The following is a 25,319-nucleotide window of genomic DNA, read 5'->3' as shown; positions in this document are numbered from 1 at the left end:
AACCTCTTCGCTGTAGGTATCAGAACGAACAAAAATACCAACGCCACCGGAAGCCCGGTGAGCAGTGTCGTTCTGTCGAGTATAGTCGAAAATTTCTCAAGACTGTATGATGACCTGGTCTGAAATTTGTTTCCTGAATACAGACTAAACTCGCCGACTATTCGCTAATGAGCTGGCGCAGCTCGGATAGATGCCTATCATAACCGTTTCAATTCCATTGTAACAGTGCCATATTGTGCGTGTGGACTTCTGAGGTTTGGGTTATGAGCATCGTAATGCTATCTAACCTAACCAACACTCACATCCCATCGGAAGATGGTGACGATGTGATGCATGCCTCGAATTTCTTCAACGTAGTCTGGGGGCGGGGTTTCTTCCTGCGAGGGGAGCGCGCATGTTTCCCAGGAGGAAGACACGCTGGCGCAGAATCAGGCCCTCCAGGCGGAGGGCGTGTGGCTCCATTTGTAGGAGACGTAGAATAACGCCTGGTATGGGGGCTCTTCTTCCCCGCCGTCGATTCTTATTTAGACGGGCTGGGAAGTGATTTCCCAGCCCTGGTCGATCATGCCGCCTCCGCCGGCTTAGACGCAGCTTTCGCCGACGTTGTGGGGGAAGGAGACGTTGTCTTCCCCTGTTGTGCCGGCGTAGGTTTCTTAGCCGGCACAGTCGTTTTGGTGGTCGAAGGCCGGGATGGACCCGCCTTCGAGCTCGCCCTCTTTGCGGCGTTGCTCATAGGAGCAACTGCCGCCATGGACGCAGCAATCAGCAATGGAAAATGACGAACCTGGGAGAGACTGTGCTATCATGCTGAAGTCTAGTGTCCTGGCCGGTGCATTCAGAGAATTAAACTTACGGCGCGGTTCCTGATAGGAAAGACCATCCAGCGTCTTGATCTCCTGGATCTTCTTCTCACTTAGATAGGTCGGACAGTTCCGATCCCGAAGAGAATGAAGACCAGAGCGGTTAGTGCACTTGTACCGAGGCGTGCAATCCTCCACGCCGTGAGCTACTCTCCCACATGTACCACACACAGACTGATTCGAACGAGATACCACGTGTCCGAATCTCTGGCATTGATAGCACCGCATAAGAGGCGGGATGTACGGCCTCACATCGCAACGATAGTTTGTTACCTTGACTTTTCTGGCAATACTGACTATTTGAAGGAGACTATGAACGCACCCGTGGCAACGTCTTCACCGTTGACTTTGCGCGTAATGCGCCGGACGTGTGTCACGCCACGGTGCTTCATGTCTTCCATCAATTCATCGTCAGTGTTCAGAATAAGATCACGGTGGAAAATAACTCCACGGACAAGATCCACTTTGACGGGGATGTCGTCAAAGTGGTCGCACTTAAGCAACTGATCGTCTTGGAGCGCAGTGCCCGTGTTCAGAAGCAAACCACCATTGCGCATTTTCTTTAGATCCTCAAGTTCACCATATACACCTTCGATGTATCGACTGAAAAGTATCGATTTAACCAGCTCATCGGTTCTGGTAGCAACCAGGAACCCAGACTAATACGCTGCGCCTGTTCCCAAGGGGTTGTTCCCCTTAGGGAATCAAAACTTAAAGGCTTGGTTAGCGAACTACCCGAGGTGGCAGGCGGAAGTTGTTTCGACACCAAGCCCGAAATCATCCTCCCCGAATGCCACCCACTCCCATCAGGGGTCTCTGTAGCCGAACCAAGCAGCCAAGGCAATACCCACCTGGTCATAGCCGGTACTGCCCGGGGTCCGATGTTGGACGATGCCTAATACGGAAGGACTGAGGCAAGGATCACGAGGACTCCCTTCCTTCAGTCACTCGCAATAGCACGTACCCCACAGTGTGTACAGAGCACTAAATATAAGTACAAATAAATAAAAATAATTTATAAGAATATGTTCTTCTGGCATTCGGCTGTGCGGGGACGTGTGTTGTCAGGCGGATTCTACTGCCCGGGTACACGACAGTCCCACCCACCATTTCCTGGGTGGTTACTGACACGGGCTTTCGAGCGTAGTCGCACACGTAGGAGCTCCATCGTCGAGCAGCACGCACATCAAAATTTTTGAAATGATCTACAACTACCCCCCACCCCCACCCAAAAAAACAATAAAAAATAAAGAGGAGACCATGGCCACATGACCCTTTAAGTCGCCTTCTACGACAGGCAGGGATTACCCGTGCATGTATTCAACCCCTCCCATTAACAGGAGGTCCAACACATTATACCGAACCGCAATCCATGCCCGTCCCTTTTAGTCGCGTAGGGTGTATTCTACATGTGCGTCCCCCACCCGCAGGGGGTAGTTTATTTTATGTTTTTTGCTTGCGTCCCTATAGCCGAGGCCATTTTTTGGGATATCATCTACTGCTGCCTGGACTGCTTCTTCGACTCTGTGATAGCACTTGCTCCTAGGATCGTGTTTATAAGTTCGGGGTACGATGAAACTCTATATTCACCCCGCAAATCGACAATTTGTGCTGAAAAATAAATTGAGGTTAGATACACAAACAAATGTAAAAATATAATAATGCCATATTTATTAAACATCACCCTATGTCAACATTTTACCTGCCGGGCTGAGTGACTCAGACGGTTGTGGCGCTGGCCTTCTGACCCCAACTTGGCAGGTTCGATCCTGACTCAGTCCGGTGGTATTTGAAGGTGCTCAAATACGTCAGCCTCGTGTTATTTACTGGCATGTAAAAAAACTCCTGCGGGACTAAATTCCGGCACCTCGGCGTCTCCGAAAACCGTAAAAGAGTAGTTAGTGGGACGTAAAGCAAATAACATTATAATTATTAAACATTTTACCTGCTGTATTGATGAAGTTTTCCAGCGCCAATTTACTCGTGGTGATTTGGCTCCACTTTACTTGACAATGGCTTCCACAAAACAGTGTGGACACACCTTTGAAACATGACTTTCTCTTCAGTATATGTTATTTCACAAATATATCCAACAATTTTAAATTGCAACAATTTACAGTAAATTACAAAACTTTCCTTGTTTTTATTTCTATTCACCCCATTTTACAGTACCGTACTTCCCAAGATTCCCGCCGTTACACAACCTCATTCTCTCGTTCAACCGTGTGGAGTATCAGGGGGTTGTGTATTAGTACAAAGTCATCTCTGTCCAGGTCATGAAGACCCTTGCAGTGGTGGAAGGTAAAGGCTTCCACTATACGTAACCTCGGCATTTGTTGGGGGTAGTGGTTAGCCCGGCCACCTTTACCCTGGTATTCATTTTTGATGTAGGCTGAGTGAACCTCCGGAAGTGGAAATCTCGTTTCTTAAATTTTACGACTTCCTGACGGAGATTCGAACCCACGTCCTTCCGGGCTAACCGAGCACGCCTTTACAGCCTCTGTATTATTACAAGCACTTTGCAATAGTTCAGCAACAACCAAACTGGGAATATAATTATGAAGTGGGAGATTATACCCAGATTCAAAAACAAAGCGCCAGAGAAAGAATTTTAGGTACCATGGCGACCTGGCGCCTGGGATTTGTCATGCCCTGTATTAGCTGTTTGGCCAACAGAATCAGAGCGGAGTAAGATTCAGATTTCAAGTGCTCAATAAAATTTTCTTTTACTTTGTCATGCCAAAAATGAAGTGTTCTAATAGCAGTGCCTGTTCTAAATAGTGGGCTTTTATAGCAAGAACTGACAATGAATATGAAGTAAGTACATTGTGCCTATGTATCTTCAGTACCACCCATGGTGGGATGGCAGACATTTTCCAGCATAATGAAACTTGAAAAAACAAACTACAGTTTCCGAATTCTTCTAAATCTGCAACTAGTGATTTCTTTAAAATGGTACAAGAGAATAAGACAATGTAAATTGCTGCACATTTAGCATTGCATATCATACCATAAAGGAACCCAATGGTTTTTACCGTGGTTCAAATTCCGGTACTCCATGCGAGATTTGTGCGGGACAAAACGGAGGCAGGACAGGTTTTGCACCAGCTACTCCGGTTTTCCCTGTCATCTTTCATTCCAGCAACACTCTCCACTATCATTTCATTTGTCAGTCATTAATCATTGCCCCAGAAGAGTGCGACAGGCTTCGGTAGCCGGCACAATTCCTATCCTCGCCCCAAGTCGGGAGCTTCATTCATTCCATCCCTGACTGGAAAACAGGTTGTAATTTTTCACAAACATAGAAGCACAAAAGGACAAGGACAATCTCCAAACACTGTCGTTTTCAAGTAGATCAGCTTTCACCTCATCAATCCCAATTCTTCTCAGTCCCTGACAAGCTTGTTTCTACTTCCCAGGTTAATGTACATTCAACCACACAAAAATTGGTTGCACAAAAGTCTATTTTCTTTTAAAATCCCCTTGTTTGAATGAAATAGAATGAACATATTGTGCAGGTGGTAGGATTCCAAGTATCGTTGCATTTTGGCAATATATATAATTAGATATTTCTTTGCCAGCCAATTTTTGTGTGGCTGAGTGTAACCAATAAGAAAATTTAATAATTAGGCTACTTGATCTCTAATTCAGATGTGAATCACTAATTAAATGGCAAAAAACAAAAATTATTTTCCAGGAATATCTATAACAAATTACCTATAAATGATTCAGTTTTCTAGCAATATGCTAGGAATGTGTAAAATGTAAGACTAAGGTTGGACATATCATTTATTTTTCTTAAACAAGAAGTACAGCATTAATACACCCATCATTTTCAGGATTATTAGTAACTTGAGCATACTTTCCCCATACTACTTTACCAGATTGCGTCACAAGTCCAAGTTCACTAATATTTACTTCGATGATGGTACCTTTGGTGATCACTCCAAGAGACGTGTACATGGGGGAACTAGGATTCTTCTTAACTCCAATGATAGGCAGACAGAATGTGGCTTTCAATTCAGGGTGTGTAACGTGAGCTTTCTTAAACCTTAGAGCCATCGGGCGAATAAAGCGCTCAAACTTTGGTGGTTTCCTCGTAAATCCTTCTCCAACAAATGTTACCTTCGTGACCATTCGTTTCCAAGCCTTTCGCCGTGACTTTCCAGTCCGCATAACTTTAAATACTTCAGCATCAGCTTGCGCCTTTACTTTAGGAATTGGCACATCCCATTTACCAGCCTTCTCTTTGCGCTTTTGCTTGATCATGTTAGATAACACCTTGGCACGAGACTGCACATTTCGATCTAATAAGTAAACTGGTAAAGCACCACCAGCAACTTTCTCACTCTTGTTGGTAACATCTTTCTCTTCGTGCATTTTGATCTTCTTTTTCATCTGTATCTTCTCTGCACGACGTTGTTTGTTGTATAATTTTGCTTTCAAACCTCGTAACTTCTTAGCCTTTTCAGCTCGCTTGTGTGGCTCACGAGCCTCTCTCTTCCGCTTCCTCTCATGGTAATCAAGCCTGTAACCATGGAGCTTCCGATGTCTCTCAATATACTCGTTCTGTGGCATTGCTGTGTTCTGCAACAAGGAAAAAACTCACTGTTAACAATTTCCTTTGCAATCTGAACAACAAAACACACCCTCCACAATAGTTGCAATGATAGGGTAAAAATACACAAAAAAATTAAAATGTTAAGGTACAGATATTTTTTAAGATACACTCATCGAACCACAGATTACCCACACATTCATGCCGCTATGATTTTGATACAAAGATTTATGAGGAACAGATTACCAAGTGTAGTACTAATAATAATAATATTATGCAGAATCATAGTAGTAATAATAATATCAACCACAATCAGAATCACCATTTCTCTTCTGATCTAGCCTATTCAAAATTCTGAACTTCCCTTTATTAAAGAATAAAGAGACAAGCTTCAAGTGACAATTCTAGCCAGGACAAGAAAGTAAAAATTTCCTAAAACACATCCCTCAGTAAATTCGTATGTTTTAAGATAGGTGGCAACCCCATTCCTGACATTCTTGCGAGCAACTGTATCAGCAAAAAATGTGTCTACATTGTGTGTTGTATACCTGTACAAAAGGTCTGTGTGCTCAGGTTGTGTAAGGCTGTTAGTATGGCTCATTATTTTGTGGGTTTACAAGCTAAACATATAGAGTTTTTTTTCCATCTATACACTTTTATAGATTGTTAGAATATCTAGTAGGCCTACCTACTGGTTAATAAAAATGAAAATCCACAGCCTGTTTCCAGTCATTCGACCAGGTCAGGAATGGAATGAAGCTCCATCTACCGGCGAGGATAGGCACTGTGTCGGCAGCAGAAGCGTGTCGCACTCCTCTGGAGCAATGATTGATGAATGACAGAGGAAATGAAATGGTAAAGGAGAGTGGTGCTGGAATGAAAAATGACAGGGAAAACTGGAGTACCCGGAGAAAAACCTGTCCTGCCTCTGCTTTGTCCAGCACAAATCTCACATGGAGCAACCGGAATTTGAACCACGGAACCCAGCGGTGAGAGGCCGGCGCGCTGCCACCTGAGCCATGGAGACTCACAGCTTAATATTAAGATAAATATTCTAACAGCAGATCTTGCTAATGAAACACAGAAAAATTTTAAAACTTTCAGAAGTAAGCTTTTTGACTGTATAATTTTTTTACAAGTTGCTTTTCGTCACACCGACACAGATAGGTCTTATGGAGACCATGGGATAGGAAAGGGCTAGAAGTGGAAAGGAAGTGGTCATGCCCTTAATTAAGGTACAGCCCCAGCATTTGCCTAGTGTGGAAATAGGAAACTAGAGTTGATTATAAAAACAGAGAAATAAACGAGATTAAGAAGGAGGTGCACATTGGAAACAAATAGTTAGAAATGGTTGTGCAAGTAAGAAGAAATTGAAATAACTTATCAGGACATTGAATGAAGCAAAAAAGTTAGCCAAAGGTATAACATGATGGCAAGCATAATTGACAGTCGCATAAACTTTAATTTAAAAATGGAAGCGTATGTAGGCCTATATGTATGTAGGCCATCCAGAAATTAACTTTAACTTTCTCTATTACTTTTCTTGTAAAGTAAACATGTTTAGCTGGGAAATATGAACATGCGTGACAGATCTATGATGTAGCAATCATATATCGGCCAGACAAGTCCCGCCACATGTGAGGATTGCTCTGTGATAAACTTTCTTAAAGCACAAAACATAGCAGCGATTGAAACAAGAGGCAATAATTTATTCAACTGTCATACCATAGCCTGAATTACAATAATTTATCAACCAGTCATTTATGTCGTTCACATCTACGTCCGAGCATCCGGGAAGGCATGCAAATGTGTCAAGGAACTCAGAAGAGTCCACGGTTCCTTCATAGTCCGCAGCCGACTTACTTCCAATTCCTTTCCTTAACTATCCTTGGCGGAAAAGACATTCAGAAAGAGTTGACCACATAAAAGAAATACTGTACAGGTAAAATTAAATTTTTATTACTTTCGATCTGGATAAACCGGACATCCGGATTAATGAGGGCCAGATAAATGAGGTTCTTGTATAGTTGAAAGAAAACTATTGTCAAACTATTGATAATTTGGAATTTAAGCTACGAGTAATTGGATTAGCAATGACGTTCCTTGACGCAGAGTTGGCTGACAATCGTGAACATTACCGAGTCAACGATCAGCTTGTATTCCTAGCCTATCAACTCACTTCAATAACGAGTATGTGATACGCAATGAAAGAAACAGCACAGTATTCAAATTCAACCACGTGTGTTTGAATTAAGGACAGTAATCCATGTAACCACATCAGGCCAGAAAACTTGTCAGGAATAACATTTCGAGTCATGGCTAGAAGGAAACAGACAGCTATAGATCTGCAGACAAACCCGATGATTCTAGAGGAAGTAGCCAATGTATACCTTGCCGCAAGTATAGGGAATTTTGTACAACCCATGGTGTAATAGTGGGAACAATTTGTCTTCGCTTTTACCTAAACTGTGAGCAATTTTAGTGATGGGGCCAAACACTGTTTTTATATTGTGCTTGCGGAGGACCTTGACAATTTGGTCTGTGATGTGATGGATGTAAAACAGAGAGGCAGTTCCCATCACTTCTTTCTGTGAGCTTTGCTTAGTTATCCCTCTGGAATGCAGGGCTCTATGAATCTGTACATTGTTGTAACCATTCCCTTGAATGTGACTTTGAGTGTGTCCATCTCCTCCTGGATATCTGTTGTTGTTGTAGTCCATAGACTGGTTTGATGCAGCTCTCCATTGCCACCCTATCATGTGCTATCCTTTTCATTTCTACGTAACTACTGCATCCTACAACTGCTCTAATCTGCTTGTCATATTCATACCTTGGTCTACCCCTACCTTTCTTACAAAAACCAACTGAACAAGTCCTGGGTGTCTTAAGATGTGTCCTATCATTCTATCTCTTCTTCTCGTCAAATTTAGCCAAATCGATCTCCTCTCGCCAATTCGATTCAGTATCTCTTCATTTGTGATTCGATCTATCCATCTCACCTTCAGCATTCTTCTGTAGCACCATATTTCAAAAGCTTCTATTCTCTTTCTTTCTGAGCTAATTATTGTCCATGTTTCACTTTCATACAATGCCACGCTCCACACGAAAGTCTTCAAAAACATCTTTCTAATTCCTATATCAATGTTTGAAGTGAGCAAATTTCTTTTCTTAAGAAAGCTCTTCCTTGCTTGTGCTAATGTGCTTTTTATGTCCTCCTTACTTCTGCCATCGTTAGTTATTTTACTACCCAAATAACAATATTCATCTACTTCCTTTAAGACTTCATTTCCTAATTTAATATTTCCTGCATCACCTGCCTTCGTTCGACTGCACTCCATTACTTTTGTTTTGGACTTATTTATTTTCATCTTATACTCTTTACCCGAGACTTCATCCATACCATTCAGCAGCTTCTCAAGATCTTCTGCATCTGGATATCTGATGGCTCACAAATTTGTATCGCTCTCATGGCGAGTGTCATGAGAATGCCCTGTTTGTTTTTTCTGGATGGTGGTGAGAATCTGAATGAAGGTAGAAATTTATGTGAGTAGGTTTATGATAGATGGTATGTCCTAAGGAGCCATCCGGTTTCTTAATAGAACATCCATGAAAGGAAGGTGCCCGTCCGACTCCATCTCCATAGTGAATTTCATTGAAAGATGTTGCTGTTTTAAGTGGTTTAAAAATACATCATGTTTCTCAGGACCATCTGTCCATACCACAAATGTGTGATCACCAAATCATAGGTTTGACAGGCGCCAAAGCAAGACCCCCTCCTCAAAATGCTCCATAAAGAAATTAGTCACTACCAGCAAGAGTGGACTTCCCAAAGTCCCCCCCATCCATCTGTTCATAAAATTGCCCACCCCACAAGGAATAACTCGAAGTCATGTAGTGGTGAAATAGCTTAGTAATGTCCTCAGGGAACAAATGCTCAATGACAGACATGTTCGAATGAGGTAAGCCTGGTGAGGGTACCATACACTGGAACCATACTTTAGTTGGGGTCTAACCAGGGACGTACCGTATAATCCCGAATGCCACCCGCACTTTTCCTCCCAAAATATTGGTTCTAAATCTTGGGTGCGGGTCGTATTTAAGCTGTTCATTCTCGTAAATATTTACTACGTTTACATGGAGTACTGAAATAGATTTGAATACGGTTACCGTACTCAATATACCACATGTAAACAGTCATTCAGGTCTTTTTGTGTTTTAGTTATGTTCTAGAAAACAAGATCGATTTTTTCTCAATACGGTTACAGTGGCATGTAAAAGTGAAATGTAAGGTAATGAAAAACGGTAAATCAAAGAATATGGGTAAAGATGCAGTAAATACGAAAGCCGCTGCTGCGGATGCTCGATCGTCATTTGTTTCACAAGTGTTGCTGGCATGCTGGGTGCGCGAATAGCTGATCTTGCGGGATATTGTACTCTGCGAGAGTCGAGACTGTTGGTTACAGAAGTCTACCTCGCTCATATTCGAGTTCCGTATCTGTCCCGCGCAAGTGCTGTCTCGATAGTAAGCGATGGATTCAAAATGGCATCTGTGGTCACTTAATGTCCATGAGAAACTTAAAGTTTTAAGCGAAGCTGAAATAAACGGAAATCGTGCCATTGGCATAAAGTACGATATTGATGAATCATGTATTCTTGATTGCCCGAAGAAGAAGAAGAAGGACAAAGTTATAAAAAGTAACGGCGATCGCAGAGCGTTCCGCAGGCAGAGTGCAGTGTTTCCAGAAATTGAAGAACGACTCCACAAATTTGTGATAGAAAAACGTGAGTTAGGATATGGTGTTTCTAGTGAAATGTGTTAACTGAAAGCACGAGATCTCAAAACACACTGCAAGTTGCGGATGGATCCGAAACTTTTATCGGAGAAAGGGGTTGTGCATTCGGAGACGTACGTCTATTTCACAACGTCTCCCTGGAGACACTTGCGTAAGTGCTTGGCGACTTATGATCATGGACAATATTTTGAAACATATTGTGACATACTGAGACTGAGGCACATCGTGTACTGATATTACATGATTGGTGTGTAAAGACTGAGGAGATGGAAGCCTTTCTTGCTATACTGTACTGTACATTTGCGGTGCCATAGGAGCTAAAGGCTTAGTACTCGACTCATTGTGGTCAGAGAAGTGGGGCAATTCTAATAAAAATCAACAATGGCTCGTGATAGATTCGGAGAAATAATGTGTTTCTCTTTAGATTTGACATTAAATCTACAAGGTAAGAAAGACTAAAACAAGACAAATTTGCACTGGTATCAGAAATCTGGTACGCCTTCATTGCAAATATCCAACGTAGCTATATACCTGGAGCTAGCGATGTGGGTCGAATAAATACCCAGTGGGAAGGTAAATATAAATTGGGTATTTACCTGGGTATATACCCAGTGGTCATTTAAATACCCAAAATGAGGGTATTTTCAGTTTATTTAGCTTTGTACAACACTTTTTGATGTGTTGATGAAGTGAAGGACAAACAAGGACTGAAACACAGGTATTTGATGCCTTAAATTGAAATCAGGAACAATATTGATCCTTCAAAACTAAAAAAAAGGAAAATGGATGTCTGGGTATTTTTTGGGTATTTATATGTTTAGGCACTGTAACCTTGTCTTTCTTAGTTCTTAAAGTGTGTTTTTTTCCTTAAACTAAAGTAAAATATATGATAAAACCTGTTGGTTGTTTGTGTTTTAAATTTTTAATAAATACCAAGATATTGAGAAGGTCGAGTTTTATTACGGTACTGGAAATGAGCAACAAAGATGTGGGAGGGAAAAGCTACTTTAGTAGTAAGAGTAGGCTATGTATGCTGTATGTTGGGTAGCCCGAAGGCTGGTTTGATCCTCTGCAGCTCCGCCAACAGCCGTCATAAATAGCCTAGGCATCAATGAAGAGGCTAGGGAAATGAGGAGTGAGGTAGTTTCCCGTTGCTTTCTTCACCGAGGCAGCAGTTGCTATTACATATCAGTCTGCCAAGCCCACTGAAATGCATGCACCAACCGACCCTATGAGCAATATTTCACACCAATCATAACAGGGACTGGCTGCATAAGGAATGATATTACTAGCATCACTCATACCTCAGTCACTTTCATATTGTCAAAGCCAAGGATGAGACTGAGACAGGTCAATGAAAGTAACAAATTTGATATAGCCCATATGAGAAGACATAGCGCACTGTAAACAAACACTACTTCTTGCCAGGAAAAAGGCAAAAGTGTACGCTATGGCTATATGCATATTGAAATATGTGTATGCCAAAACTCAAAAGCTAACAAAATATATTCAATAGAAAGGACATTTTAAAAAAAAGCTTAGTTAAAAGTGCTTTAAGTTATTTTTCATTCAATTTTAAATATTTAAAAAAATTAATCATATTGGAGAAACGTGTGAAATTTGGTGTCGGCCAAATTCATCTGGCTGCAGACTTACTGAACCCTTCATCTCAAGGTTGCAATTTAATAATATGATAAATTTCGCACAATGTGCATTTAGTTGTTACAGAAACTTGTCAAAGAGTTTTGTCTTTTGTTGCACGATACGGTCACAGTAGGCTCCGCATAATTTACACTTGCAGTTATCGTCCGGGTCATGGAATTTATCTGTAAGGCATATCCGATGATGGAAACCGTGTACGGCATATCTTGTCAATACATGACGTAGATCATAACTGGCTTGTGTCCATTCCCTATATATCATCGCATCCGTTGAATAAAACTCTGGCCATATCTCTTGTCTCTTCTTATTGAGTTCCTGCAGTACATCCAAGTAGGCTTTGGTAGCTGGTAGAAGCAGGTCGAGGCGGAGGTCTTTGATGAAAAATTGCTCTCTTGCTAGTACATATGTAAGTCGGGATAATGTGTACTTTGACAGACACAGTGCTCTTTTGAGGAAGTTGGCTTTGACCTTTTCTATGTCTTCGAAGTTTTTCTTCTTTAGGTGTGTCCAGATGGTTTCCAGTCCATATGTTATGATGGGAGCAATTTTTAAGCGAAACAGTGTGGTAGCTGTGGGCAAGGATAGTTGTCTTAGGTTCTTTATGCTATTAATTGCCGTCTTTGCTGCGATGGTTCGTTCTTTTATGTGAAGGTCATAGACATCTCCACTCGTCTGAAGTGTGATTCCTAAGTATTTGAAATGCGGTACGTTCTTCATCGGAATATTCATATACATGATGACGTCATTTGCTGATAGTCTGCCTCCTCTTCTGAATGTCATTTTTACCGTTTTGTTAATATTTATAGTAAGCTCATTCTTTTCTGCCCATGTGGTAAGTTTGCTGAAGGCTGTTCGAATATTTTCCAAGTTTTGTGATACAATGACCATGTCGTCTGCGTAAACGTAGATTTTCACATTTTCTGTGTCTATTTCTCTAGGTACTTCTGCGGTGGCAATTGTGAAAAGTAGAGGACTCCATTTGTTTGATTCATAGGGTCTGTTGTGGATACTCTATTGTCTATTATTATTTGATTGTTTGATAGGATATTTTGTATCAATCTTGTTACTTGGTTCTTTCCAACTATTCTTTCTAATTTCTCTATTATAAGTTTTCTATTTAACAAGTCAAAGGCTTTTGTGAAGTCTATAAATATTGCATGAAGTTTCCCTCTTGGCAGTTCCAACGCTGTTTCTATGTCTTTCTGCAAGCAACTTACTGCTTGGATTGTGGATTTCTGTTTGGTGAAACCAAATTGTTGTTCAGGGATTGCGTGAGATGTCATTTTGCTAACTCCTTTGGCCAGGAGGCCTGTCAGAATTTTCAGTGAAGAGCATTCTAGAGCTATCCCTCTGTAGGAGTTCGGGTCCCTGCAATCCCCTTTTCCTTTCTATAATACCTTCAATGTAGATATCCTCCATTTATCCGGGATTTTTCCTTGTCGCAGACATTCATTGAAGAGCTCTGTCCATGTTTTCGTGAGTTCTGGTGCTGTTTCTTTTAGATGCTCGTAAAAAATATCATCTGGTCCGCATGCTTTACCATTCTTTGAGTTGGTGATTTGTTTCCGTACTTCGTCTATTGAAAATGGAACCACTGACTCTACTTCTTCTTGGTCTTCTTTTGCTGGACGTGTTTCTCTGTACTGAAGGACTTTCCTGAAGTGTTCTTCCCAAATTTCGAGTGGGAGGTCCCTAGGAAAATGGGGTTGCTTCGGCATTAAGACCTTGTACCATTTTTGTTCGGCTTGTTGGATGAGTTTCTTTTCTTCTTCTGCCTGATAGTTGTTTTTATGCTCGTTTAGTGTTCGTTTGTAGCATCTTCTGGCCTTATTATATTCCTCTAAGTCCTCTTGTGTTTGTGAGGTTCTTGCTTTATGAAGTGCTTTTAACGCGTCTTTTCTTGCCTTGTAGCACTCTTGGTTGAACCAAGGTTTTGCCCTCCTTTGTTTTCTATCTTTCTTTACTACAGCAATTTGAAACCTGTTGAACGGCTTGATCCTATTGAGTTCGTCTGTGAAGTCGGCAGTAGCATGGGAAGAAAAGTAGTCGAACTTTGGCAAAACATTGCGGACTACAGAGAAAAAGAGGGGCTGTGGCAGCGGCCCTTTCTTTGGGAAGGATTAAAAGATACTGAAAAAGAGAAAGCAATTAGCCCTACATTATGGTGGAGGGGCTTGAAAGAAACATGTGAGCTAGCTGATGTTGCCCTGAGAATTTTAAGCGCTCCAGTAACATCTACTGCTATTGAAAGAACGTCTGGCACATTCAGCTGGATCCACTGTAAGAAAAGAAACCGACTTACAACTGAAAGGGCTGGACAGAAAGCTTACTTGTCACACAACTGGAATCTGCTAAACAAAACTCCAAAAGAAAAGAGTCCAAGGACACAACGCGGGTGCAGCAAAAAAGAAGTTGAAAACACCAATAATGATCAAATGCAAGTTTCCTGTAGCGACGATAGCGATGACGGCCATATTTCGCTCTCATATGAAGAGTACATCTCTGAGGCTGAGCGTGATGAAAACTCAGATTAGTTGTACTTGTAGTACTCAATTGATATTTTTCATTGTAAATTGGAATATAGGCCTACGCCTAAAGAGATCCATTATGTATGATTATGAACAGCCTAATACATTTGTTAAGCTTCATTAAACCTAAATTAAGTAAGGCCTCTATTTTTTAGAACTTTTTTAGTGTAACTTAATTTTCTATTACTAGTCTCTTTTGGTTATTTGATTATTTACACCCCGATTTATAAATACCTGGGTATTTTTTACATCACTGCCTGGAGCATATATAACTGTTGATGAGCAGCTCTTCCCTTCTAAATTCCACTGTAAATTTACGCAGTTTATGGCCTTGAAAATAGCCAAATATGGGCAGACATATTGGATGGCGGTCGACAAAGACTCCAAATACGTCGTGAATGCCTTCCCGTATCTCCGAGAAGATTATGCTAGGCCAAGTAACGAGCGCCTTGGTGATTTTGTAGTAAAGAAGTTGATGGAACCTTATATGAAGAAGGGAAGAAATGTCACATGTGACAAATTCTTCACCTCTGTATCTCTCTCCGAAACATTGAAATCAAATGCAACAAGTGTTGTTGGTACAGTGAACAAGGCCCACAGGGAAGTACCAGTGTGTGTGAAACAGGCAAAACACAATTTGCACAGCACAGTGCTGCTGAAAAAACATTATACGTCGTTGACAATCTATCAGGGAAAAAGCAACAACAATGTTCTCGTTCTCAGCACTATGCACCCTGATGTGAAAATAGAACCTGGTAACATAAAAGAAGCCAGGCACACTCACATTTTATGATGACACAAAATATGGAGTAGGATGTAGTCGATCAAATGGCTTGCAAATAGGCTACTCAATGAAGGCACCATCCAGGCTCTGGCCATTTCGTAAGTTCTACAACTTGCTGGATTTGGCAGGAATGAATGCCTGGGTAGTGTACAACGCACTGAATGAAAAGAAACTGAAATGCAGGGACTTCATTCTGCAGCTGGGTGAAGAGCTCGCTGAGAAATATGCAGCAACTAGGATTGCAAATGCCCGCACCATTATTCCAGGTGAGATTCCTGAGACAAAGGAAAAGCATGCTCAATGTGTGTCGTGTGAAATGCCATTCCTGCAAAGGAACTGTTTGCAGCATACTGTACATCATTGACATTTGCCAGATAAGTTAGACAATTATCTAAATGTTCCTTATTTGTATTCTTAATATTCTAACTTTCAAATAGCGCATGCACCGGTATCTTCCAGAGTTATCAAATACCCATCCATTCACTAATAATCACAAAAAATCATTAGTCGCCCACCCGCAGTTCTAGGGGGGTAGGCCCTATACAGATTGCTGCGGTTCTAGTGTTAAGTCATATTTTACTCTTTTTTCTTAGATCATATATAGGTAGTTTTTAGGGCATATTTGCTTACATATTTTGTACTTCTTTAAGTCGTAAACTTCCCAACCCTAGTGATCATAATTTAGAATCTGAACTGTCTACCAGTGCTCTACATGCAAGAATCCATTGTTTCTTGAATGCACCAATTTTTCTTTCTTTCAATTTAACGTCGCACCAGCACAGATCAGAAAGGTCTTATAGCGACGATGGGATAGGAAGGCTTAGGAGTGGCAACGAAACAGCCATGGCCTTAATTAAGGTACAGCCCCAGGGCAAAGTTATAGGGTCCACTCAGCAATGTTAGTAACACGAGGCAACACTATGTGGCGCAAGCGAAGTAACTCTCCTTTGTTTAATACTTAGGTTTCCTCTAGTAGCGCTGAGGTAAGTAGAGGTAAGTAGAATAGCACTGCTGCCAACTGTTGGTTCTCGGATTGATATGGCTATACTTTTTTTCTTGTCGTGCGGACAGTATACACCGTGGTGATAGAAAAGAGCCTCTCGAAGGGAGTGTGGCCCCAAAGGGGCCACTGTTCTCATGACAGAGATTGGCCTGGATGTGCAAAAATACATTAAAGCTAATAAATGGCCTTTATTTCTTGCCGTAAGCCCCAAGATTCGAGGAGGAATTGAGAAAGTGTACGGTTACCGCCTGATGCCATGACACTTTCAAACTTATAATACCAATATAAATGGTCTGTTATTAGACATTATACATTTTCCAGGTAACTCATTCCCGGCTGCCAGCATTTCGGCCCCATGTGCTAGGCTGGGCTCGTCAGTTGGTACCTAGCACACCAACCAAGACGCATGGCTAGTGCATACCGTGGAGACCACTGCGTAGGCTACTTGAAGCCACTGGCAGTGCCAATGTTCTATGCGAGACTTTGTCTCACCACCAAAAATTGATGCCTGCTTGGGCATCAGATGATATAGATCTATATCAATTTTCAAACTTCGCGGGCCTCTTTAGTATTTTATCTTTTGCAGTAGTTGGTAACGTCAGCCAATGGCCATGATCCTTGGCAGAAGCAATGAATAATGGCGCCTGGGCCACTACTTTAGGTTATAAAACTAAATATACCTCTAGAGGCGGGTGGGTTGGAACCTGGCAGGCGTAATGAACACATCTCTCCTCTAGAATCATTTATAGGTAAGAATTGCAGCATTAAAACTAACATATTATGAAATAATCCTTGCAGAGTGAACTCCAGCATTTGCCTGGTGTGAAAATGGAAAACCACAGAAAACCGTCTTCAGGGCTGCCGACAGTGCGGCTTGAAACCATTATCTCCCGGATGCAAGCTCACAGCTGCGCGCCCTTAACCGCACGGCCAACTCACCCAGTTGAATGCACCAAGAAACTTTACGAGTGTCTTGCTGAATTCTTGAGCGACTAACTGAAGTGATAACAGTGCAAACTGAAAATAAGGTGTGTGAGATTGATAAAGGTAGGTGTAAATAGTACTGTTTTTACAAAGTTCTAAAATTCAGGCTCTCAATTCAGTTTCTTAACAAAAATGGCTCCCAGGATAACAGCTGAGTGAAAAATATCCCCTCAAATGAGTACATAAAAGATTTTTTTTTTTGCTAGTGGTTTTACGTTGCACGGACACAGATAGGTCTTATGGCGACGATGGAATGGGAAAGGGCTAGGAATTGGAAGGAAGCGGCAGTGACCTTGATTAAGGTACAGCCCCAACACTTGCCTGGTGTGAAATTCGGAAACCATAGAAAACCATCTTCAGGGCTGCTGACAGTGGGATTCGAACCCACTATCTCCCGGATGCAAGCTCACAGCTGCGCGCTCCTAACCGCACGGCCAACTCGCCCGGTAGAAAAGGTTTCATTGCATGATTAATATCAGTATCTCTATGCACATAATGATACTTATAAATGATGAATTTTGTAGAGAAGAAAACACCAAAAATATGTGAAGTATTCTAAATGTGAAAGAAAAGTAAGTTATATTGGTTATATTTATAGGTACTGGATACTAGTGATGGGCACTATCGAATGTGCACTATCGAAATATTCGATAGTTTCATACTATCGAAATATTCGATTGTTTTAAACGGTATTCGAATGATTCATTCGCTTTTCGAAAAGCGAATGCAGCTGTTCCCTCCCACATCCCTTCACTCGAAAAGCGAATGAATTTACGACTTCTACCGATTGGCAGCCGATTCAGTTCGTATGATATCGGAAGAATTCTCTCTCTCTCTCTTTCTAACACCCAAACACATGATATCTGTGAGGAAACGGCGGGATTTAAGAACCAATTGAAATGCATTTTAATCATAACACTGCACATTAACCAATTGAAATGTATTATTACTCAAAACAATGCGCACATCCTGATTATACCCCTTATTCATAGTTGCAAATGAATGTCTTGCGCCGTTTCAGTGAATAGGTCTTTGCAAAATATTGATTATTAATAAGAGTGCACTTTAAAATAAATAGTTTTTACGTACTTCGTTTTCTAATTTTCTTACTTTATACTCAATTTTATAGTTTTTTTCTTAGTTTTATAGTTTTTCTTCGTTTTCTTACTTTATACTCAGTTTTATAGTTTTTTCTTAGTTTAATAGTTTTTCTTCGTTTAATAGTTTTCTTACTTTATACTCAGTTTTATAGTTTTTCTTAGCTTTATAGTTTTTCTTCGTTTTTTTACATAGTCTTAAGTGCTAAAATAAAAATACAACATGAACAGAAAAAATAGATCTTTAGTGTGGGACCATTTTGAGAAAAGAACTCCGGGCACAGCATTATGTTTACTGTGCAAAAGTGAATTTAAGTATAAAAATAACACTTCAAACTTGAGAGATCATCTGAAGCGCAAACATGTAAGTGTATTCAGAAGTGAACGAGAAGGAGCAAGAGATCCAGATGATCAACTCAGTGCAACTCCTAGTCACAATACAAGGACAGAACATGTTCCCTGTGCTCCAGTAATTCCATCTCCATCTGCAGGATTAACAGGCATGATTAGAAGAGTTCCTGCTCTTCAATTAACACTTGCTGGAAGTGTTCAGTCAAGAGAACTGTCTGAAGAAAAACTAAATAGAATTAATATGGCATTGTCTGAAATGATTGCAACAGATTTGCAACCATTATCTGTAGTCGACAACAAAGGGTTTAAGAAATGAATTAAGGAATTGGAACCCAGATATTCACTTCCAAGTCGTAGAGTTTTGAGTCGTTCACTACTTCCAGACCTCTACCAGAACATCCAACAGTCTGTTCAAGATGAACTTAATACAGCACGTTATGTGTCTGCAACAACTGATATCTGGACGTCTTCAAGTAACACTTCACACATGACAGTAACAGCTCATTTTATTAATAATGAATATGAGCTGAAATGTTATGTTTTGTCTACAGTACAGCTCACAACCAACCATACTGGCACTTACTTAGCAGCTGTTCTTAGAGCTATATTTGAGCAGTGGAATATAATGTCTAAGTTGGTGGCAGTGGTAACTGATGGTGGAGCCAATATCAAATCCGCTGTCAGCATTCTAGGACTGTCTCATCTACCTTGTGTAGCACATCTGCTTAATTTAGTTATCCAGCATGCACTGACAGATACTCAGGAACTAGATAGTGTCCTTCAAGCAAGCAGGGCAATAGTATCTTATTTTAAATCTAGTGTTCTTGCTTCTGACAAACTCAAATCAGTTCAACTTCAAATGGGACAGACTGATTTGAAAGTAAAGAAAGATGTAATAACAAGGTGGAACTCTGTCTATTACATGCTTCAGAGGCTGCTTCAAATCAAAGAGGCTTTATCTGCAGCATTGGTATCATTGCCAGGTAGTCCAATGGCATTAACAACAGATCAGTGGAAAGTAATTGAAGACTGTGTCTTGCTATTGAAACCTATGGAACTTATGACTACAGAATTGTCTGGCCAAAAGTACCCAACCCTATCCTCGATCATCCCTTTAGTAAGAGGGATCCAAATAAGCATTACAAGAAAAACTGCAAGTACGGCTATCGGCAGATCCCTACAAGAAACATTACTGTTTGAAATAAATAAAAGGTTGGGGAAAGTTGAGAAAATGGATCTACCGTCTGCTGCCACAATGTTAGATCCCCGTTTCAAGAAAGCAGGATTTGGAGTAGACAGTAACGCAGAAAATGCAAAAAAATTTATAACAGATGATTTAGCTGCTCTCTTCCAATCAAGAATGAGAATGAATACCCAGTCCCCTACCGACCAAGACATTCAAGATAATGTTGCAACAGATGTGTATCCTGATGACAATGAATGTCTCCTTGGTTATTTGGATGCTAAAGTAGCAGATCATATGAAAAATGAGAATCCAGTGAGTAATGCCATTATCATGTTTAGGCAGTATCTTGACCAACCATATGAGGACAGAAGAAAATCCCCACTTGCTTTCTGGAAGAGTAAGAAGTTGGTGATGGAAGAACTCAGCAGATTAGCTGAGAAGTATTTGTGTATTCCTGCAACTTCTGTCCCATCTGAAAGGGTATTTTCAAAAGCAGGGCAGATCATGAGTGAGAGGAGGAACAGGCTAAAAGGGAAAAATCTGGATATGTTGCTATTTCTAAACATGAATTTGTAAATGTGACAAAGAGAGACACCCTCAAGAGGTAGGCAGCTGTCCTTTATAAAGGAAACCGAAAACATTCAGCCTGTCAATTAATCTGAAGACAAAACATTAGTAAAATTGATGTTATATTTTTAATATTAATATGTTTGCTGTAATGTATAGGAGTAATTAATATTCTTTCTTTTCAAGGGTAGCTATCCAGTGATGATCCCTTTTCATTTTTATTCATTGATGTGTAGATGATTGTGTACATTTTGGTGCAATTCTTTTAGAATATGAATGACCATAAGTAGAGCATTAATTGGCAGTGCAAACTGTTTAAAAATGTATACAGTAAATTACTACATATGTATTCTGGTGCATTTGCAATACTTACAAATCTTTTGGTTTATTGGTATTGCTGCAGTATTTGTTCTTTCACACTTACCAGTACATAAATTTTGCTTTATTGATACTGTTGCAATGTTTGTACTTTCATACATGTTGCTTGATCAGTCAAAGACATTTTCTAACTTAGGTTGGTGCAAATATGTAATATTTCTTAATAGGAAGAATAATTAAGTATTGGAATAATTTACCAAGGGAGATGTTCAATAAATTTCCAAATAATTTAAATTTAAGATAGACGAGGCTAACAACTAACTGGAAATCTGCCCCCTGAAAGAAAACCCTAAATTCAAATCATTGGTGATTGATAGTTTTTTGATATTTCTCAATGTATCTAGATATAAACATGACTTCTTAGGTATATTTGTGTCTTCGTAATATCCATAGATATACTTTATTTTCTAGTTTGGTTGTGTGAATTGTGATAAAGTAGGCCTACAAAAAATACAGCAATTAATTGACATTGTACTTTAAGGAGGCTACTGTTAGGTACACTTAAAAATATAGGCATTATTTTTCCAAATATATGTAATAACTGTTTACAATGCACATGTACCTAATTTTCTACTTTATTTAGAGATGGTCTAGTAAATTCTCATAAAGTAGACGTAAAGAAGTGCAGCAATATCATTGTACTTCAAAGTGTCCACTGTTACCTTTAAACATGTAAATGATGTTGTAACCTATGGTTTTATTGGGAAGTAATTCCAATACAAAACTGATATCTCTAAACAACAGTAATATACAAATAACATGAATAATGTACAGATGTATTAGGAAACAGACTCTTGTTTCATCTTGTTCTTGGCCAACCAGTATAGGGCTGGGTTGGGTTGAGTCCTGTGTTCTGCAGTAGGTGTTTCGAGTCCATCATTGACCCAGTAATTTTGCAGATGGTACACTTTTCTGTCGGGTAAATTTTGATTCTAGCTAGATGGGCAGCTAAGCAGTCACGTCCTGCTTCCAATCTGAAGATCGCCACTGCTTCTTTCCTCAGCTTGCTTTTATTTTTGTCCGAGAGGTCATTTATTTTTTTCCATTTCTTCATTGCAGTAAGTTGGGTAGTTTCTTTCTTCCAATTTTCAAGGTTTTTATTTGTGATTATCATCTTGATTGAGTTAGCTGCCAGAGGTTTGTTCTCATCTAGGTACTAGTGCCTTTTCTTGCTAGTTTATCTGTCACTTCATTGTCTTCTACTTCTACATGTGTGGGGATCCATTGTAAAGTGATGTTTCACTTTTGAAGTTTTTAATTTTGTTAGTAGGTATTTAATGTCATGAATTCTTGATGAATGGGTTTTGATATTTGAGGATACTGCGTGTATGGCAGCTAGAGAATCTGTGAGTAGGACTGCTTTTTCAAATTAATTGACTCTATAAATTAGATGTTTTAGGTCAAGACAAATGGCTTCTATTTCTCCATCGAAGTTGGTGTAAATATTACTTCCAAATATATGTTATTACTGTGCACAATGTAAAGGAATTTGATTTTATACTTTATTTTCAGTTGGTCATGTGAGTTTTGATAAAGTAGGCATATGGAAAATAGAGCAATAAGTTAATATTGTACTTAAAAGTTGCTACCAGTACTGATAGGTAGGTACACTTAAAAATGTAATTTTTTCCAGATATATGTAATAACTGTGTACAATGCCCAGGTACTTAATTTTCTACTTTATTATCAGATGGTTATATAAATTATCATAAAGTAGGCCTACAGGAAGTGCAGCAATATCATTGTACTTTAAAGTGTCCACTGTTACCTTTAAATATTACCTCCAAATATATGCAATTACTGTGTATAATGTAAAGGTACTTGATTTTATACTTTATTTTCAGTTGTTTATGTGAACTGTGATGAAGTAAGCCTACAGAAAATAGTGCAATGACATTTCAAATTGGCTACTGTTAGGTAATACCAATATAAATGGTCCATTATTGGACATGATAAATTTTCCAGCTAACTCATTCCTGGTTGCCAGTGTTTCGCCCTCGTGTGCTAAGTTGGGCTCATCAGTCGGTAAATAGCACACCCACCAAGACGCATGGCTAGTGCATACCATGGAGGCCACTGCGTAGGTACTTGGAGCCACCGGCAGTACCAGTGCACTATGAGAGACTGTCTCATTACCAAAAATTGATGTCTGCCTGGCCATCAGATGACATAGAGGTTGATTTCCATAGGGAACCTGGAATATTTGTCCTGAATGAGTAAATTTATAATACCAATATAAATGGTCTGTTATTGGACATTATAAATTTTCCAGCTAACTCATTCCTGGTTGCCAGCATTTCGCCCCAGTGTGCTACGTTGGGCTCATCAGTTGGTAAATAGCACACCCACCAAGACGCATGGCTAGTGCATACCATGGAGGCCAGTGCATAGCCATATGGCCAGGCAGGCATCAATTTTTCGTAATGAGACAGTCTCTCATAGTGCACTGGCACTGCCGGTGGCTCCAAGTAGCCTACGCAGTGGCCTCCACGGTATGCTCTAGCCATGCGTCTTGGTTGGTGTGCTATTTACCAACTGATGAGCACAACTTAGCACACTGGGGCGAAACGTTGGCAACCAGGAATGAGTTACCTGGAAAATGTACTCATTCGGGACAAATATTTCAGGTTCCCTATGGGAATCACTATCTATATCATACTGTTCGGTACACTTAAAAATATAGGTATTACTTCCAAATATAGGCCTATATAATTACTGTGTGGAATGTAAGGATCAAGGGTATAGGTGTTTGGTACAGTTGTAAAATTATTTTGTACTTTTCCATTTTCCATATGACAATCTTATAAGCTGCATGAAAATTGGTGTTGTACGACATGATTTGTTAACCATTCGATGTCCACAGAATTCGTGGTTTTATCCGCGATAATAACCTATTTAATTTATGATCCATCTTAAAAATTTACAATGCAGAGGATTTTGTCCTAACCTAACAGTTACTACTCGCAACCTTCTTGTAAGAATTTTAGGTTATGGAATATCACAAATTAAATGTAATAATACAGCTAAAATGGGCTACTTTTAATTTATTATTACAGAAAATGTCCTATGTTTAAACCTAATTCTTAAGTGTCACTTGTGAATATATTACTATTTCGCAGTATATTATAGGTATATATTTGAAGCTTCACTGAAATATTATGTGTTCAATGGGTTTATTTCATTGTTTACGCGATCACGTTAGCCATTTTCTTCTGGACTCACGAATAAGTAAAGCGAATGAAAATAACAGGAAAAGTAACTGGGAACTATCGAATGTAATGCTCCTTAAAGCCGTAAACAACTTACAGAAACCGAATGCAAGGCTAGCGAAGAACCGAATGAAAACAATCGAATGAATATTCGATAGTTTTCTTGTAGAAGCGAATAGTATTCGATTGTTAAAAGTATTCGATATGTAAAAATATGTCTTATCACGACCCAAATGAAAAATGTGAATGTTCTCTGTGTGATCAGTTCTGTGACATGTATCACATCACAAGATGTAAAAACAACAACAAATCTCTATGCGACTATAGCAAAGACTAAAACGGTCAATGATCTTTGTAATGCACATTCGTGCGCTTTTCTAATAATAATAATAATAAAAGTATTCGACAGTGCCCACCACTACTGGATACTAATGAACTAGCGTCAGAATTACGTAAGTAGGCTCTAACTGGCTGCTTGATCCTAAAGCAGACCTGCCCCCAAACCCCAATGTTCACTTTTAAAACGTTCAGGTTAAATATGCAGAACCCTCTTCCAGGCAACAAAATTATGAAAATAGCATAAGCACCATCATCATTTAAAATAATGGATGTTTAGTTCAGTTACTTCTGAAGCATAACATTATTCAGAGGACAGAGGGACTGAACATAGTGTATTTCCAAAAGTCGGTAGCTCGTGACTAAAGGGTTATAAATGCTTCGTTATGTAATAATTCACAGCCAAATGTAAATATTCCTCCTTAATTATAGTACATTACTTACTTAAAATGTTTACTTATTGCACAACAACTTCCGGACACTTCTTCCCTCACAGATTTTTACTAACTTCACCACACAATTATTACGTTGGCAGGACACTCGCTGTTTTTCTCTATAACGGATAAGAGAACAGTGGAAATTTAGAACATTAACGGTCATATTCATCGAAAACAATCCCCAAAAAAGTTTCCATCTCGATGAAATCAATCACACGTGCCAAAACACGACATTATCAAAGATTACAAGAACTTCTTCTTCCTCTTCTCCTCCTCACCAAAGAGAATATCAACGAGCTAGAATAACAGAGGCGGAAGCGCTGCCTGGCACGGTTACTAGACTAGACGGTAGGGGTCATCAGTAGAGGTGGGAACGGAGCGAGTAATACCGATGAGTAATCCGGTTGTAGCGGTAGAGCGCACCACCGATCCCCTCCGCTTACAACTGCAAGTACTCGCGGAGGACCAGAGCACAGTGTGGCGCACGACACGTGTTTAACAAGGAGAGGCCACGACGTTCAGACCACGGATCATTTTCATATTTTGTACACTTTTAGTAGTCTATTAGGACAAGATAATGTGCAAA

At 40.0% G+C, this 25,319-nt stretch overlaps 1 protein-coding gene across 1 annotated transcript; it reads right to left on the bottom strand.

Annotated features, from left to right (window-relative positions):
- Nucleotides 1-4,631: 4,631 nt before the first annotated feature.
- On the bottom strand, nucleotides 4,632-25,008 carry Ip259 (NSA2 ribosome biogenesis factor-like IP259). The gene is made up of 2 exons (XM_067144170.2): nucleotides 24,741-25,008; nucleotides 4,632-5,447 (listed from the first exon to the last, which is right to left on the bottom strand). Exon 2 carries the CDS (start codon nucleotides 5,436-5,438, stop codon nucleotides 4,659-4,661), a length of 780 nt encoding a protein of 259 aa, XP_067000271.1. The 5' UTR covers nucleotides 5,439-5,447; nucleotides 24,741-25,008; the 3' UTR covers nucleotides 4,632-4,658.
- Nucleotides 25,009-25,319: the final 311 nt, after the last annotated feature.

Source organism: Anabrus simplex, chromosome 3 (genome assembly GCF_040414725.1).
Source record: "Anabrus simplex isolate iqAnaSimp1 chromosome 3, ASM4041472v1, whole genome shotgun sequence".
Classification (NCBI taxonomy): Eukaryota; Metazoa; Arthropoda; class Insecta; order Orthoptera; family Tettigoniidae; genus Anabrus; species Anabrus simplex.
Note: the sequence above shows the minus strand (reverse complement) of the source record. Positions and strands in the feature narration are given on the sequence as shown.

Bases quoted from the DNA above. Each gene is read 5' to 3' on its own strand.
- Ip259 (XM_067144170.2), bottom strand. From the start codon at position 5,438: ATGCCACAGAACGAGTATATTGAGAGACATCGGAAGCTCCATGGTTAC.